The sequence below is a fragment of the Corvus hawaiiensis genome, chromosome 15 (genome assembly GCF_020740725.1).
Source record: "Corvus hawaiiensis isolate bCorHaw1 chromosome 15, bCorHaw1.pri.cur, whole genome shotgun sequence".
NCBI lineage: Eukaryota > Metazoa > Chordata > Aves > Passeriformes > Corvidae > Corvus > Corvus hawaiiensis.
The window spans coordinates 13,112,158-13,130,595 of NC_063227.1; the positions used below are offsets into that span (position 1 = coordinate 13,112,158).

At 39.6% G+C, this 18,438-nt stretch overlaps 1 protein-coding gene across 2 annotated transcripts in view; it reads right to left on the reverse strand.

Moving 5' to 3' along the window:
• The window catches only part of ATP10B (ATPase phospholipid transporting 10B (putative)), a 114,216-nt gene that overhangs the window by 41,476 nt on the left and 54,302 nt on the right, over window positions 1-18,438 (reverse strand). The window contains exon 21 of one of the 2 annotated variants that reach the window (XM_048319870.1): window positions 13,406-15,700. The exons of the other annotated variant lie outside the window; for it this stretch is intronic. Coding sequence (XP_048175827.1) covers window positions 15,196-15,700 — 505 coding nt within the window. The 3' untranslated portion in view covers window positions 13,406-15,195. Of the gene's footprint in view, window positions 1-13,405; window positions 15,701-18,438 lie in introns of those variants that run through there. 2 annotated transcript variants of the gene reach the window in all.

Here is an 18,438-nt window from a genome sequence, read left to right on the forward strand (position 1 = left end):
ACAAACCAGCACCATGGCAGGCAAGTGACAGTATGTAAGATGTTTTCTCCTATATCAACTGGAGATATGCAGAAAAATAAAGAAAAGCAGCAAAATTTTCACTCCTGCCCACACAGTGGAGAAATGATGATGTCCCCAAAGTCTGGAGGAGCTACAGTGGTTTTGAGCAGCCAGGTATCCAACTGCTGATTCCCAGTTTGAATGGAAGTTAAGTCCAAGATTTACAGGAGAAGGGAGGAGAGCAACAGAGGAAAAATTTTGAGGTAGAGCCATTCAAGAATTACTGTAAAATATTTTTCCACTATTGCTGCCATTAAAGTTTTGTTGTTTTTTTTTTTTTTTTAACTCACACTCAAACTTACTCCTCTTTTTCAGGCTCAGATTTGATTTAAAGCACTGTAGATTTCCTAGATGTATTTTGGAATAGCTTTTTCAGACCAGCCTGCTGGCAGATCCCATTAGCACTTGCTCTTTCCCCCACCTTGGAGCAGTCCCTCTGGGTGACTTGGAGGGTGATGAACGGCTACAAGTGCAAACTCAGAAAAAAGCAGACTGCAGGGATGAGCTGCAGGCATCAGCTAATTCACCTGCAGACTCTGTGTAGGTAAATGGAAATCACAAGTAGCCAGACAATGCCATGCAGTGTGCACGCAATCCTCTCTTTTTCTGGAATTTTTAATTCCCTTACTTTTAGTAAATGCCCTGGTGCATTACTGTGGATACAAAAATGCTGCTAGCAAGGATTTTCTCGCTATTTTCTAAGTCCGTGAGAGACTTTTTCTCTCTCACAGAGATAGTGGCAGAGTTCTGTAAACAATGGAACACCTGCAACCTTGAAAAGTCTTGTTTATACTATTGTAGAAAAATATTTTGACAATGGATGTTTTAGGATTTTAGCCAATCACCCCAAGGGGTGGCTGATCCTTTGTCCAATTAGACTATGAAGAAAAAAGTCTCTAAAAGAGTTTGTAAAATAATTAAATAAATCAATCTTGCTGCACAATTCCTGCCTGCTGGATCTTTCCTCCTCCCTACGGCTGCGGGACACGGTAATATACCCTAGGGCATTTTTTAATACATTACAAGTCTGAAAATTCTTAGGAATGTTCCCTTTTTTTCTTTGAATGCTTTTAATTATAAAAATATAATCTAGAAAATCACTGCAAGGAACACTTTTTTTATATGCAAAGGAAGGCCTACACTGGCCTCATGAGGAACTAACTACTCAAAATACCCTATTACAAATTATTATAAGCCTAAATTAGCTTTTACTCATTCTAGTTTTTCATAGTTTAAGTTCATACACTATACACCAGCCAAAAGCAGCCCAAGTCTTACTGAACACCATGCTTGTTCATTTTGGCTGTACTCTTCCACACAGAGATTTATTTTCTCCATCAGTTTTGGCAGCACCGGTGCCATGGGAAGTTACTTGATTTTAACAGTACATCCCACCATAGTTCTCCATGCCTTGATCTTCATGTGGGCTCAGAGAAGTTCAGTATGGACTTACTGAAGAATATGGAATTGTACATACAAGGAAGTAAATTCTTTGGACAAAACGAATATACTCTTTCCTCTTTGTTAATATAAGTGCCTGGAAAAACATGTAACTTATCTAAAATAATGTACATAGATACAGTATACATAGATGTATATAAATCTTCTGTTGTGCATGTATACCTTTCAGAGGAGAGATTTTGGAAATGAACACCTTTTCTTCCCAGTGTTACACCATTTCATGATTACTACTTTAAATTCTCTCACTGCATAACTGCCAGCATGAGAGTTACTTTTTAATTCATCTCCTCTTGTACAGTGCTAATTTTTTAGTGCCAAATGTGATGATTGTAACATATTTATAAAAAGTGTTAATTGGTATTAATGTATTTATAGGCTTTTCCATGGAGTTCAGCACGGTCAAGTCTGAATGACCTTCAAAATTTGCTAAGTGACATTGTCATACCTCAGCCTGGTAAACAAATCAGAGCTCATAGAGTTGATGCAGTGTATTCAACTAAACAGCCTGCTTTCATCTTGACAGAGGCTTTTTTCTTTTCTGCACATCACTGTAGATTTTTTTGTGAACTGCAAGCAAGTTCAAATTATACTTTCTGCCTGTTGTGATTTAGTTCATAAAGCCAGTACAAGTCTTTCCACATTGTTTCCAAGGAAATCAGAGCAAATTCATATATTTGCATGAGAAACCATATAGAGTGATACAGAAAATAGAACAAATTTCACAGCTTCGAAACTGAACTGCATTTACTATAGATGTAGCTAATTCTTGTTTTCCTGCCTGCACTGAAATGCAGAACTGCTGAGCTGAACTGCATCTTTGCAACCTCCTCCACACCCAGTCAGAGAATTTGCAAACCCACACGATCCCAGTCCGTGTAACACAAACATATGTATGTGCATTATGTGCTTGTGCACCAGGGACTGATGAGTCTATTCTGAAAATATGGATCTTTATCTAGAACAAACATAGTTTTTCTGGCTCTTTCCCAGTAACTGGAACCATAATAGGTAATATAAGAGCTTTATGATAGTGAAAAGGAGGAAAAGAGCAAAGTTCCTTTTAATTTTTCTCTTCATTTTCCTTTTTTTTCTCTTCCTCAAAACGAGTATTTCTTGATTTCTTTCTTCCCTCTTTTCAACTAGCAATGATGCTGCACTAACTCAGAGTGTTCACAAGGTGATTTCACTTACCCTGAACTGGTGAGGAATGTGTTTGTAACAATTTTCCTCCAGGCAGGAACCTATGGAGCCAGGAAATGTCTCTTAGTGGGAGTCCTCTGAAGCAAAATGGTGCATTTGAAAAGAGAGTGTCGATGGGCTTTCAAGGCTTTGGTCTATCTAGCACCATTTTTGTGATACCAACTAGTATTAATTTAAGATGCCTTCCTGTGCAGGGTAAACAATAAGTTAAAGCAGCTGCTAATTAGTTCATCTCTGTTCTGTTCTTGGTTTTCATACTTATATACCTCCTTGGGAAGTAAGAAGCAGAGGAAAACATCCAAGAAGAAGCAAGAAAGCAAAGGAAAAGAAGTGGATGGGAATTGCAAATGGAAAATTAATGAGGAGAGAACTCATTTCATAAAACATTACATAAATCTGGGCTGCATCTGTGCAAGGAACAATGACTTAGAAAGACAAACCTGTCAGTATCTGGATCAAGGTGCAAAACTTGGTAGCCTCTTTCCTTGTTAATGGCCACTGCATGTTCACCTCTGAAGACCCTACTTCATCTTCCCTCCTCTGCAGTAGGTTGGGCTTGGGAAGCCACAGGCATTCTCAGTACCCGCTGGGAGGGTTTTGGCTGAGTGTGAGTCGAGACAAAACACGATGTGGGGTCAGCAGGCCTCATCTCACATTTATTTGGCGATAGCAAACCGCCATGTGCAGCCATTTTCTTTCTATGCATTCTTCATATATAAAATGTATACATTATACATATACATATATACATAAATATAAGCACTTAGATTTTGGCCAAGAAGAAACTATTTGTAACACTGTTGCCCACTTGACTGCCTGGTGAGGATTGCCTTCCTGGGAATCTTGGAATCATTCAGAGAATAAACAAGCAGGAAAAATGTGTGTTTACAGGTGCAGCAGAAGTCTGCACAAAGTCATTGCTGCTGAACAAAAAAAGTAAAACAGAAAGGGCTACCTGTACAGTGCAAAAACCGGTAGGGAATATTTCTAGTTATTTTAGCAATTCAAACTTCCCACTATTGGGTATCACCTTTCATAGACATCCTCAGCACAAAAAGGTACCTTTCATGACAGGGTTGAGATTCTCACCTTTAGGGCTCAGTACTTAATACCTGAAAAACAAGACTCTTCACATTTTTCCAGGAAGAGAGAGTGCTGGATCAGTATGCTACTTTGAATGCCACCCCTTGCTTACCTGCCTGTTGCCCTGAGTGGAATTTCAGAATTACGTAAATTGAAAACTTTCCTCTTCTATATTAAGACCATCTCAGTAATACAGAGCAGCTCAACACTCTCCTGTTAGCTGGTTTCCATGTATTAACCCTGTGCTTATCTCTCCCACTAAATTCTCCAGCCTGTCTTTCCCTTACTGTTCAGATAAAGAGATTGAGGCATTATCTCATATCCCATCACATAAGCTTTCTCATCTAGCATCATCTCTTAGCATTCAGTCTAATTAAATTTTTTCCAAACTAGAGAGGAGAGCCATCAGCAGCCTCCCAGAAAGAATTCAAAGGCTATAATCAAGAAATCTTCTCCGTTAACCAAAGCAGGTGCTTATCACACTTCAAAAAGCTATAAAGACAGTAAACTAGTCAATTTAGTCTAATTGGCAGGTGCAGTCTGAGCATTCAGAGTCTCATTAATATTGACTGGAAAGACAGAAATTTTAATGCCATGGATGGCTGCTGCTAGAGTGGCAGGACATGAAACAGTGTTGGTGAATATTTCTACTTGCACAAGAAGCTAATTCCAGTTTATTGTTCAAGATATTAACTACTAGCATTCATAGTCATTTAAAATTTCCACTTTGTGAATGTATTCATATTTCCCTTTGAAAAAATAGCTTTTAGTTCTCATAAGATTAAAAATATTGGTAGGGATATCTCCCTATAAATCTGATCTGGATTCTCTCCACATTTGGCACAAATATTTTCTGCCCAGCATCCCCCACTTCTCTAAGTATCCCAGTCACTATAACTTAAAGCCTGCTTATTCTCACAGGATGGCTGTGCTGAGGGCAGACCGTCCTTAAGGGGCTGGCTCAAAACGGCCCGGGGTACAAACAAGCGACATCTTAACATCAAAATTCTAATTAAAAATTGCCGTTGAGACAGCTTCAAATCAGGTAACAAAACATAAAGGCCCTGGAGAGGGATGAATTTTTAGTAAATAACAAGACTTATAAGATCTTACTGTTGGTGACAGACAGATGGTTTCAATACATAGAGCCTAAGTCTTAGTGCCAAATGATTAAAACTACTTATGTACAGTTTCTTTTTCAGAAATACAGTAAAATTAATTACTTTCCTTTCCCCAAATGTCTGATTTTTAGCAGAGTTGAGTGATTAGTGGCTTAACAAAGAAAGAACTATACACAAATTAACCACAGTGTTTTTACAATAAATTATCTGTCTGCCTTTTGTAAGCTGAAACCGTCTTTTCTGTCCATCACAGATAACTCACTAGTGTTCATAAAGAGAAGTAAGCAGAGAATATATGTCTTGACTGTGAGCATTTAGAGGATTCTGCATAATTGCCTATTTCTTGTCTATCTTTAGAAAGATTTTCATTTATCACTGAACAGCAAGCAGCTCTAAATAAATTGCAAAACAGAGGTTTGCCCACAGAAAAACTTCAGCTATCTGCTTTTTACCAAACAGAACTAGTTTGCTCTTTAACTTTTTTTCCTTTTTCTTAGGTAATTGTAACCTTCCAGTATGCGAGTAAACCATTATTATATGTAACCAATAGAACATCTTTAACAACATACTTTCAATGAAATAGTTTTCAAACGTCTGATGTTTGTGGTCGTTATCATGGAGGTTAATTATTATAGGAATAATAGCAATCAATAGGAGCTGAAACTCCTACAGTCAAAGAGCAACAAAGTGAATATGACAGTTTAATGTACTGGTATTTATGTACCTCAATTATTCTAATATTTGACTAACTGCAAATTCCATTTTCCTTCAAGATTTCTACATTTTTATAGCAAAAGCACTGATTGGAAAGCTGGTATTTTGAAAATACACTGATGCCTATTAATTCTGCATTGTGATAAAACTTTTTCCATATGACCCTTGACTGCTATGGAACATATTTCTTTTCTTCAGATGATTTTAAAAAACCCCTTTTGCTTTCTATATATTGGGATGACACAGAAATCCTGAAAATCTAGACTGTAGTTACAGTGATGAAACCACTTTATACAGAAAAAAAAAGTGAAGATATGGCATAAAAAACTTTCCTGTTTCTCAGAACATGCAGACCCTGTCTCTGTGCAGTTGAAGAACCAGAGGCTTTGCCACTGACCTCACAGAAGCAAGGTCCTCCAGCACAGCACCAACTCCTCCTTTCACTACTGTCTCTCCTAATCTGCCTTCCAGTCTGACACACGCTAATGAAAATGGTCTAATAAATTTGTGACTACTGATCCAAATATAAAAATATATCTTCCTCTGCAGCAACCGAAGATGATGAAGTCCTCCAATAAAAAAATTTATGTTTTCAAATACTGTGATGAGAAATCCAGTTTCAGAAACATAAGAAATGTAAACCAGAGAGAGGCTTTAAAAATGCTATAGCTTATTTCCCTATACAGCTTTTCCTGAAGTGTCTCTAGTTGCTAAGATACTACCAGAATTACCTTCCGCTATGTTATTGGTGTTTGAAATTTTATATTCTTTAACCCCTGTACAAGTCTGCCTCTGCGTCCCCTTGGGGTGGATCCCACTCAGCCCGGTCAGCTCCGGACGCAGTCGGCTGCGGGGGCCAGCCTCCGGACTCCGGGAGACCAGAGGTCTGGCTCATGGGTCCTTCCACAGGACCGCCGGGATGGAGGCGAGCGGTGGAGGGAGGAGGCAGACTCAGAACTGGGTTAAATCTGGGAAGTTTATTGAGCCTCGGACGCGAGGCTCCACCTCCCAGTGGTGCCCAGTTCGGAGCGAGCTCCGAAAGCCTCTGTAGGAGGATTTATGGGTGGGTGGTAACATGGGAGGGAACCAATCGGAGAAGGGAAGGGTGTGGTGAACAGGGTAAAAGGCGTATCAGGGAACCAACCATGGGAGAGGAGGGGAGGGATCTTTTTCCCCTGGCCAATCACACGATGCGGGCTCAGTCGGTAGAGCATGAGACTCTTAATCTCAGGGTCGTGGCTTCGAGCCCCACACTGGGCGCCAAGCTGCCTCTGCGTCCCCTTGGGGTGGATCCCACTCAGCCCGGTCAGCTCCGGACGCAGCAGGCTGCGGGGGCCAGCCTCCGGACTCCGGGAGACCAGAGGTCTGGCTCGTGGGTCCTTCCACAGGACCGCCGGGATGGAGGCGAGCGGTGGAGGGAGGAGGCAGACTCAGAACTGGGTTAAATCTGGGAAGTTTATTGAGCCTCGGACGCGGGATTCCACCTCCCAGTGGTGCCCAGTTCGGAGCGAGCTCCGAAAGCCTCTGTAGGAGGATTTATGGGTGGGTGGTAACACGGGAGGGAACCAATCGGAGAAGGGAAGGGTGTGGTGAACAGGGTGAAAGGCGTGTCAGGGAACCAACCATGGGAGAGGAAGGGAGGGATCTTTTTCCCCTAGCCAATCACACGATGCCCCTGCCAGAACTTTCTAGAAGCCTGGGAGAGGTGCCAGCATGATTGGCAAGGGCCAGGGAGGAGACAAAGGTGGGAAATGGGGTAATTGGCAGAAAATTGGGAGGATACAAACTGGGTAGATACAAAGGTACAAAACTCGAGGGGAGACCCGGACTGAACCAAAGCAAAACACACTCCCAGACAAGTCCCCTCTATGCCTTTACCTGCGCCTTTCGTTTTGGAAAGAGCAGGTGGGGAGTCTAGGTGAGAGTCTCCACGCATATAAAACCTGAGATCTTCACTAACTCCAGTGGAGCTCTCCTACCTTCCAACAACTTACATTCTGGCCTCGTGAATACAATTGCTTTATTTAGAAATCAACTGTTTTTAGGTTGTGTCATACCAGATAATGTAGACTCTTCTATAAATGCAGGCAATTTCACTGCCTAGAGGTGCCAGAAAATCAGAGTTCTGATTTTCAAAGTTTATTTGCAAACTATAAGCTCAAATACCTGATTTCCTCAATCAAAGTAATGTTTATGTCTAAATGGTTTGCATTTTAGTGCTCTACCTTCAGCCTTGAACCACCAGGAAGCCTCCAAGCTGTGAAAGTAATTTTCAGGGTTTTGTAAATGAAGCTATACATTTTCAGGGGAACTGAAGATGGAGGGATTGGAAGGAAACTTGTACTCTAAAGTTCATCACCTTCACCAAGCATGATTAAACACTCTATAACTTAACATTATTTGCTGATAGAAAATAAAAGCATTTTCCCCCAGTACGCAGACATTTATAACAGTGAAGGACATTTGCCCATTTTATGCTTACAATAACAAATCAGGTATGAAATGGATTCTGATAATGCCTTGAACACTATGGAAGTCTTGTCATCTATCACAGCATATGAGCTTGTTCCTCATCCTTACCATTATTGTGATATATTCCTATACATTAGAAGTAAAGAAAAACTTTATTTTGATAAAAAAAAGTGAATGAATTTCAAAACTCCAATAAGCATATTCTCTTCAAGCATGCCCCACTGTAGGGCTAGTCTCATTTCTCACAGGATTTGAGTTTGTTTTTTTGTTAATAAAACTTGGGTAGAAAAATATGTGACATGGATTGTCTTTCTCCTCCGATACTCGACTGATTCTGCGAAAATATATAATGGATAACCAGTTATGTGAAGTAATCTCAAGACACTGCAACTTATTTTGAATTTTAAAGAACACAAGTCAAATACACACATTGTGCCAGAACATTCCTTTTAAATACGCTGTCTTCAAAATTAGTATTAGGAATTAAAATATTTATTTGGTGTGGTGCTTGGTGCATTATTGAAGAGTGCTGGAGAGTTAGAATCCTTTTGGGTCTAAATTACAGCTTTGGGTTTTTTTCATCTAAGAACTAATAGCTGCAAACACAATTTCGGCTCTTTGATGTCTCTGGACTATATTCCTTCCCTGCTGTGAAATTTAAGATTATGAAATGGAGCAAAGGATCTTAAGAAAAGATTCCCATTAATTACATGTTTAAAAGTTTTGAGAAAGCGCATTTGAATATTTACAGCATTACCTCCTCTCAAAACATGATTAAAACCAAGTTCACTTTAGGTATTGCAAGAGAGTGACAATTCTTCAGAGTCCTCTGAACTTACATGCATGGATGCACACTTTACTTGTTCTACGTGATACATGTTAGATGGACACTTAAAGCCCTTAATGACCTCTGAACAATGCTTGAAAGCAGTTCAAGATTTTGTTTAGAATGCTCCAGAAGTTCTTGTAAGAGTTCGTATTCTTCCTTTATCATTACAGTGTACTTCTTGTCTTGAAACTGATCATTCACCCCCACTCCACCCCTTGTACACAGGAAGAGAATTAAGAGTCTGCTGTGCTCTTCAGATCTTGATTTAGACCATGAAATTTCTGGCCACAAGCTGCCTAAACCTTGTGAAAGAGGATCCATTCTGATTGAGCATGTGTACATATTTGTTCTTCCTGGCAAAGTCTTTAGAATTAAAGTAGAAACAAAATGAGATAGGCACTAATAAAACTCCAATGGAATCCAGCTGATTTCAAAGGAGCTCTCCTGATCTGCCTGCAGTCTATTGATTTATGTTTGTCCTTTTTTGAATAGAAAAATAAATATCCAGAAGTTCCTTAAATGATCTGTTTGAGGTTAAATAGAAAAATGTTTATAAAATAGAGGAATACAAGCATAAAAAAGGCAAGGAACCATCTCTGTTTAGACTCGTCTTCCATTTTATTGGCTACTTTTTGGAAATATTTTTAATGTTTCCTGTCCCATCACATTAAAACTTTGTCTCAGCTTTATAGTGTTGAACAGTAATGGGTACAAGAAACTGTAGCATCATGACCTGGCTTCTGAAAGTGAAGGTCAACATTTAGTCTCTGTGACCCAAAACTGGACCCTTTTTTTCATTTAAGTTGATAACTTTTAGATCTCTGCTCTCCTGCTGAAGAACTCAATAACCACACCAGGTCTCTGAGCACTAACCCAGAAAGTATGGCTGGAGCTGGGAGCATACTTCAGTAGCTCCACCGGGAATGTGAGTGAATAACCCTTGCCTTGTATGCCTTCAGAAAGCAGATCCCCATATATTTTTTGAAAAATAATGATTCAGACTGTATTCTTTCTCAACCTTGTTTATGTAAATGAGAATAAGCGGGTGTTGTATTAAACAGCCAGACAGCAAGTTCTGTTTGCAGTTGTCTCACATACTGATAATTGGAGCAAGTTCCAGTCACTGGCAATGTCAAAAGTACTTTATAAGCTCTTCAGCATTATTTGGTTGTCTCTCTAAATCCCACCCTCCGTGATCATTATCTTCAAGAGTCTCTTGTCTCCATGTTTATATTTTTACTCGTCAGTGCTGCTTACAAGTACCTAATCATGCCACATCCTGCCTGCAGGCACCTTACCCTTAAAGCTAATAGACCTGCACCCATACACCACCTCAAACTACAATCAAACAGATGAATAAACATTGCAATATCAGTCAACGGAAGTGGCAAAATATATGCAATTCATCCTTGGGAAAAGGAGCAGTTCACCGTGCTTCAGCACAGAACCCATCTCCACAGAGTTTTAAAATTTATGTGTATTAGAAAAGAGAAGAAACTGGAGTCCTTCCTCTCTCACACCTGAAGAGTTCTGGGTTTTAAACTGCACAGTTATTGCTAACATGCAGCAGATCTATAACTATCAGAGACATCTCCAGCGGGCCATATTGATAGAGACATGAACAAATTGTAGATGTGTTCTTATTTCCTGAATCTTGTGTTAAAAGAGCCTAGAATTTGCCTGTTTTGAGAACATGAGGGATGGCTCTTCACTGAGTTTTGCAAGCAGCAGGGGACCGTATCTGTTAGCCAAGAGACTTAGCAGGTCAGTTCCTGCTCACCTCCTGTTTTTCAGGTAGGTACCGCTCCGTATACCTCAAAGCACTGCTGAATATGCAGTATCATTATTAAAATAACATCAGAGACAAGAATAAAAAGAATGCAGTAATTTTACACATCCCCCTCATTAATTTTACGCTTTACTGTTCAAGCAAATGAAATATTGAAGATCACCGGAGGATATTTTAAAAAGTGAGACACCTTTTCTATTATGAAGCATTCACATTAGAATTAATGAAACATGGACCTTGACAGTATTATTAAATATGTCTTGAAATACAGCTACCTTGGAAATCCAGTTAGGTCTAAATAACCCATTTAGTAAATAAACTTCCCCTCTTCCAAAGAAATTCCTTAGGGGGCTGTGTGTCTTGCTGTAGGCTTGTTTTCACTGAAAAAAAAAAGGTTTTTTTCTTGATCTTACATCCCAAATTTACCTCATTATCAAAGGGAAGTAAATGCCTGTTCACCATCTTTTTAACATGCGATAGTTCATGGTAAGTGCATAGCCAAGAGCATAGGGAAGATGAATCTCTTTAGCAGTGAATATGAGCCCAGAACTGAGGCAGCATCAGCTTTGGCAGAGGGCTGGCAGCACTGTCACCCAGGAGGGAAGATATAGAAAGTTCTGGTGCCAGCTGGAATGCAGAGACCAAGCCTTGCATGATGCTTCCTTTTGTTTCTGTTTATTTCAGTTTTCTCTCTCCTCAAAGATCAAGGAAAACAAAAGGGTTATTTTCCTCTATGCTGTAAACTGTCCAGGTAAATTCATCCATTGGACCATTTGTGGTCATCTACCACATAATAGAATTATCGATTTATATGTTTAGCTACAGAATTATTTAATGCATCCATGCAAAATTGGATTATTTCTTTCTTTCTTTTAAGAGACCTAAGTATTTTTGGTTAAAGCTTAGAAACTACTTAGAAAAGGACTCTTCCACTTCTTTTATTCCCAGACATAGCAGGAACTCCATCACTAAAAAACTTTTAGGGGTCATTTTGTTGGCGTTCTTAATCAATCCTGTTTTCCCTTCCTTTCTTAAAAGGACCCTCCCCTCTATTCTATTTCTGACCCTAAGCCAGTGCAAAATGCACAGTAGAACTATTTTGCAGAGACTCATGAGAAAACATGAAATTAATTCTTGCCTTTCTGTCATAGGTTAGCAAGCTGAGTCTCGGACGTGATGTTCTTCTTACAGCTTTCTCTATGACCTGACAGAACATATCAGCTGGCCAGTTTGAATATGGACAATCCTTTAAACCACTTAAAATTGTGACCGCCTCTGTGATACACACTTAAGAATAGACAAACTCCCCCCCCCCAGCTCTCTCTCGTTTCCAGTGCTGAGACAGGTGGCTGTGGGCCATCCTGGAGCCGATGGGCCCTGTTCCACCCGCGGAACCCCCCACAGCCTTGCTGTGGGCAGCCGGAGCGGCTTGGCTCTCCCCCTTCTCCACTGCGATAAGCCACATTCCAGCTGCAAGGCCGAGGTGAGATTAACCGTTTATTGCTGTGAAGAGCTGAAAAACTGAGGGAAGAGAAAGAGGAGATGCTTAAAGCTGAAAGTCTGTTGTGAAGCTATGATATATCAGAGTATCATTGTAATTTCATGAAGATATGGGGGGTGGAGTGTTCAACTCGTAAGCAAAAGCACCTGCGCTGAGATAGGCAGATGCTGACGCAGCTGTAATTTCATGAGAAGTTTAGACAGGGAGAGATGGACCAGATGAGGACTTTTGCTCCAAATGGGAAAGGAGAAAACCTCAGTTCCTGGAGATGCTCCCAGAGATAGTCCTAAAGATGAAGATGAGGAAGACCCTTTGCTCCCAGTGAAGGAGAAGGGCCTCTGTTCTTAGAGATGAAATGCTCCCAGAGATGGGTGAAGAGAACTTTTGTTTCTGAACGGCTCAACCTTAAAATTGTACCCCAAAAAACTTCAAGACTGGACCCTCAAAAGCAGTTGTGGGAAAAGCTGCAAGTCGCGGGAAGGGACTCACATGCAAGCAGAGAGACCTCTTCCTAAATGGACTGAACAGAGTTATTTGGAAGTGGGCGGCTGTCTCGTTGTGATAATGTTTTCATAGCACAAGCAAGAAGAGACTTCTCTTTCTAAATGGACTGAACAAGGTTATTATGGAAGGGGTAAACAGACTGAACATCTTAAGGGTTGTCTTTTTACATTGTCAGTGGGAGACGGGAGGAAAGTGGGGGGAGGAGAATGAGTTCTGAAGGTGTGGTATAATTTTTTTTCCCTTCTTTTAGGTCTGTTAATAAACTTCTTTATATTCTTTCAAAGTCGGTGCCTGCTTTGCGTTTCTCCTCATTCTTATCTCACAGAAGATAAACAGTAATGAGTATTTTGGGCCAAACCACTACACTAAATTGGTGTTTCTGCCTGGTTACAGAACCAAACCCGCTACACTTTCAATTCAGGAAAGCATGCAATTTGCATTCAATTCAGGAACTCTTCCAGATTTGGGTAACTGTAACATGTCTAGCCCCTTGCACATTCAGATAAGTTTGTCACCTTCAGACATTTCAGACCTTCAGTATTTCTTCAGACAAACATTCCTACTATACAGAGGTGCAATCTGCGTAAATATCAGTTTGCTGCTCATGGATGACAGTAGGAAAAGCACTCCTTCGCCTCTGTTTTTGTCCTCTCAACAACACAGCAAAGGCGTGACTTTATCACATTTATTTCTATGAAACACTTTACATTTTGTAGTACAGTGTGTAAAGAATTGACATCTTTAAATTCAAAGGAAATGGACCATTTAATTTAGAAAAAGTCTGTGAATGGTAAAGGATTGATGTTTGTCCTCTTGTCACACCAGGTCCATTCCCAGCTAGTAAGCAAACATTTGAACAATCTCACACTCCATTAACAATAACCTCAGCTACACTTAATTTCCTCAATTTTTTTATCATGCAAAAAAATTTACTGGATTGTTGAACAACTGACAATGAATAGTCTAACAAAAGGAGTTCTTACATATAATTTTGCTCTGGCTACCAGAAATCACAGTGGGAGATATGCTACTCAATTTTGCCCGAGTTGTATTAAAGTAAGAACTTGAAGACTCTAGCTACAGTAATTATTATAACATACAGAAGTTAAATTAGAAATTGCTAAATATGTTAGTAGACTGATCACATGTTGTGATAGGTAGCAAAGAGCTAAATACAGCATGTATTAAAAAGGCTTAAAACGTATTAAATCAAAACCAGTGGTAGATTCACAAAAGTACAGATGGCTTGAATTTAAAACTAGGTAAGATTTCATCCCACACTGTGAAGAGTAACTTGGGAAATGGTCTTACTAGTCAACATTTCTATAAGAAATACCAAAGTCACTTTTCATTGCATTGCAATAAGTAGTTATGATGGTGATATCTTATGGTTTTTCCTGAATCTTATTGCCCTGAGATACCAAAAAGGGTGAATATATTATGCATATTTTAGTCATTTTACACCATGTACTGTGTACAATGTGATTAGTGACTTTCATATATGACTTGTCAAAATCTCCATTATTGTGATGCATCAACTAATATATGTGATGAACTGTGAGGAGGAGCATGATCCATACTTGATTGGCTGCAGCAGCACCACATAACAATATAGGGAATTGAAATAAGAAACTGAATTTCTAGAGGAAAAATCAGGGGACAGCTTTAGAATTCTAGGGCATAAATGCTTGAATGTGACTTGCTATATTTATCTACTTTTGTAAGTATGAAGAAGCAGACTCCACTTATCACTGAGTTGTCCTGGCAGTTCACATAGTTCAGTATTTGTATTCTTCATCTTTGTAAGCTCATTTTTCCTTTTCTTAACAGTATCAAGTCAAATCGCTATCTGCATAAAAATCGTAAGCTGACTCTTCAGTGAAAACAGGCTATAGGGCAGATATTATTGTATGCCTAAAGTACATATATAAAAATCTGGAACATATTCTAATGTCTTTCCATTGATGTTATTGTGCAAGTACCTTTACTATTTGCAGGCAACAATTTTTCATGCAGAATTATAATTTTTAAATTAGTAAGCAATTTTTAAGATTTTGATAATAAAACCTGAAGTGGGATACGCTGCTTTAAGACTTGGTATAAAAAAGAATGGATTCTCTTTCTATTACCTCAATAGCATAATAATAACCATTGAAACCTCACAAGTATTCCCTATTAATAAGATACACTATTTGCTGAAAAAAGTAATTGTGCAATTCTCAGCAACTGCGTGATGGTCATGTTCCTCTAACAAGACCAAACCAGGAAGAACAAAGTCATGTAATGAGAAACCCAGACAATGATGTATTCAGCTAAAGTTGCATATTAGAGTTGCTATTGCACTAATCCAGTCGCCTCTCTTTCCATTTCTAGTGAGCATAATTGCTAAGCATAAATATTTTTATTTTCCCTTTGGTGTCCTTCTCCACATGGGCTGTGGGTTGCATTTCTGAATTTTTTTTCAGAGTGTCACTGAACTCACTGACCGCCGGTGGCTTCCATTGTTAAAGTTGTTAGGATACTCTTTAGTCAATTTGCCAACCTCCTGCCCAGGAGGTGTTACCCTGCTGGGTACAAAGGGACGATGTCCAGAGAAAGGCCCTGCTGAAGGATCTGTAGCAGCAGATTCTTCCTCTGCCCACCTATTGAAGAAGTAGTAGCGTTCCTCAGGTGTCCGCCTCTCGAGAGGATTTACTTCAGAGGCAGAAAATCCCTGATTTTCTTTGTCCCCGTGAGACAGAGCTGCTGCTGGATGTAGAAACGGTGACACAAATAAGTGGCTGATGCTTTGGTCAAGGCCATCAGTAGATGCAGGTGATGCCACAGGTGCACACGAAGTGGCTTCTTTTCTTGATCTTAATTTCTGGATTTCAAGAACCTGTTGCCCCTCAGGAAGTGCATCTATTCGCCGTGCTTTTAGAATAAGAGATGCTCCAAGGGTTTCTCGTAGAGCAAAAATAAAGAACCTGATGAAAGAGGAAGAGAATGGATTTTTTTTACCAGTGGGCTTGTTACGTCTGCTACATCAAAAATACAGAAACTAATTTTCCATTCTCCACAGACATCTGGTAGACACCTAATACCTGGCAGATTAAAGTTGTCTCTTGGATCTTAACACAACATGTTACTGTATATTTACTTTGACTTGTACAGTATCATGCTGTCCCGCAGTGGTAGGGAGGAGAAGAGAGATCCAACAGGCAGGCATTGTGCAGCAAGATTCCTCTATTTAATTATTTTGCAAACTCTTTTACAGACTTTTTTCTTCATAGTCTAATTGGTCAAAGGATCAGCCACCCCCTTGGGGTGATTGGCTAACATCCTAAAACATCCATTGTCAAAATATTTTCCTACTGTACTATAAACAAAGTTTTGCAAGGTCGCAGGTGTTCATAGTTTATAGAACTCCACTAATATCTTCCGTGAGAGAGAAAAGTACCTCACGGGACTGGAAAGAAGCAAGAAAAATTCTTGCTAGCAGCATTTTGTATCCACAGTATAGAGTCAACTATATGTATATATGATCATTTTTTCAGTATTTATTACTACTTTTTTCCTGAACAGTGAAGAAAAATAGAAAAAATCTCATCAAGAGATGCAATATTGGAAAAGATGGAAGTTGAATTTATATTGCTAAAACAGCTAAAGAAGGGATCTTAATTTGTTAGATAAAAGAAGAAATTAAAAACCTTACCTTTTGGATTCTTTCAGAAAGCAGCAACAAAAGTGTCCTACCTGCCCTTTGCAGAATAGAGAATTTATGTAACTAAATATTGTGTGCTGTGAGAAAGCATATATCCTCTCTCCCTGTCATGTCAGCTTTGTGTGAAAACCAAAGTCTCTTTCAAAGCACCTTTTTATTAGGATTTGACCTTTACATAGGTGGCTTCAACATGTATTTTAAAACAAACATAGGTACTCTGTGAATTCCATTGAAAAAGCTGCCATCTTCACATCCTGGTCCTAAATGTGTGCATAAACAGAAATAACAACATTAAAAAGCTAACAAGCGACACTCAATACAGAAGGGGATTTTAAGGCAATGACTTTCTCAGCCTTGCTTAAGCAGCAGTGGATAATGTCTATTTGCTTGTGCCTGTGTTCAGGCTGGTCAATATCAACAGAATCTCAATTCTGGTCTGGAAGTTAAGAGCATGGGAGAGCCCAAGATTATCTGTATATAAATCTGCTGTGGATCACATTGTCTTGTGTCTTTCCCTTCAGCTCGATTTCTTTCTCTTTTTGCAAGTTCCAGGTAAACTAGAGAGGAGGACAGAGTAGGGATGGGAAACTGTGTCTCTCCTCCTGTGAACTTCTCTCACTTTATCCTGACCTTCCCACAGCCTTGCAGAGTGTGAGGCCTGATTACCTGTTGGGTCTCTGCAGGTGTCCTGGCAGAGCATAGTCTGCCTTCCACAACTGAGGAAATAATCAGGTTCACATGTGGAAAAACTCCAAGAGACACAGTGCCTTTGCTTGCCAATATATAAACATGAAATTTAGACCCCTTTCTTCTCAGACTTGTGGGCTTTTGTACATAATCCTGTGTGGTTTGTGTCGAGAAACGAAGTGCAGAGGCAGTATTGAGATGCAGATGTGCAAAGCAATGCCAGACAGTGCTCCACAGAAAGACTGGAGCAGGCAGGGCACAGGCCAAGCCTCCCCCTGAGTGCTGCAGCTTGAACAAAAGGCGATACTGAGGGGAAGAACACAGGAGAGCAATGATTTTTAAAAAACCTCTTAGAAAGAAACCAGAACATCAAGACTCCAAGTGAGGAGATACGGAGCAAGCAGCACAGTGAGATGGACCATGGAATGGAACTTACAACTCAGTACATTTTAGCAAAATGTGGTTTCACCAGTGCTGTATTCTACTGGCACAGCTCCGTTGCAGCAGAAACGGGGCCTGGATATTCTGCAGATGAAGGACTGTGCAGAAAATAGTCTAGGGTACGTATACGAAGAAACAGCAGTTCTCCAGATTTGAAGATATGAAGATATAGCCCTTACCCTCAGTAACCTGCTAAGAGCTTAACTGTGCTAAAATCCCAAGATGGAGATACGAGTTCTCTAACCATGCGCTTGATGGAGCTCTCAGTAGAATGCTCAGGGTCAAAATTGACACTGTGAATGTGGGCTGATAGGTAAAATCTCACAGGAGCAAACATACTGGAAAAGGATGCCCTGCCTAGAAGACATGAGATTGTACTGAACTGTGCTATTTATTCTGATCTGAACTTATACCATATAACGTGAAATCACAAGAGCATCTCAAATGGGACAATAATAATAAAGATTTGAAGAAAAATACCATCTAGTCTTGAAAGGTTCCTTTGCAGTCAATGTTAAGGCTCAGATGCCTTAAAATATTTACAAAATCAGATACTAAAAATATTGCCCTGAATTTTGTAATACCAGTGTGCTGCACTACTTCATGGGAATTAGGATGAGAATGAAACTAGCAAGCTAGTCAAACTAACCCATTTCTTCCAATGTCCAAGCAAATATAATAAATAAATGTTTGAAACAAGCGCTGCAACTCAAAACATATATGTATAGTAAGGTATTGAACACCAAAAGCAGTAAGTTTTGCATAATGAATATGCAAATATATGGGAACAGAATCATTATGTTTTTAAACCGTTTTTTTTTCAGCAACACATCACAATAATTATTCATTTCCAAGTATGATCCAATCTCAATT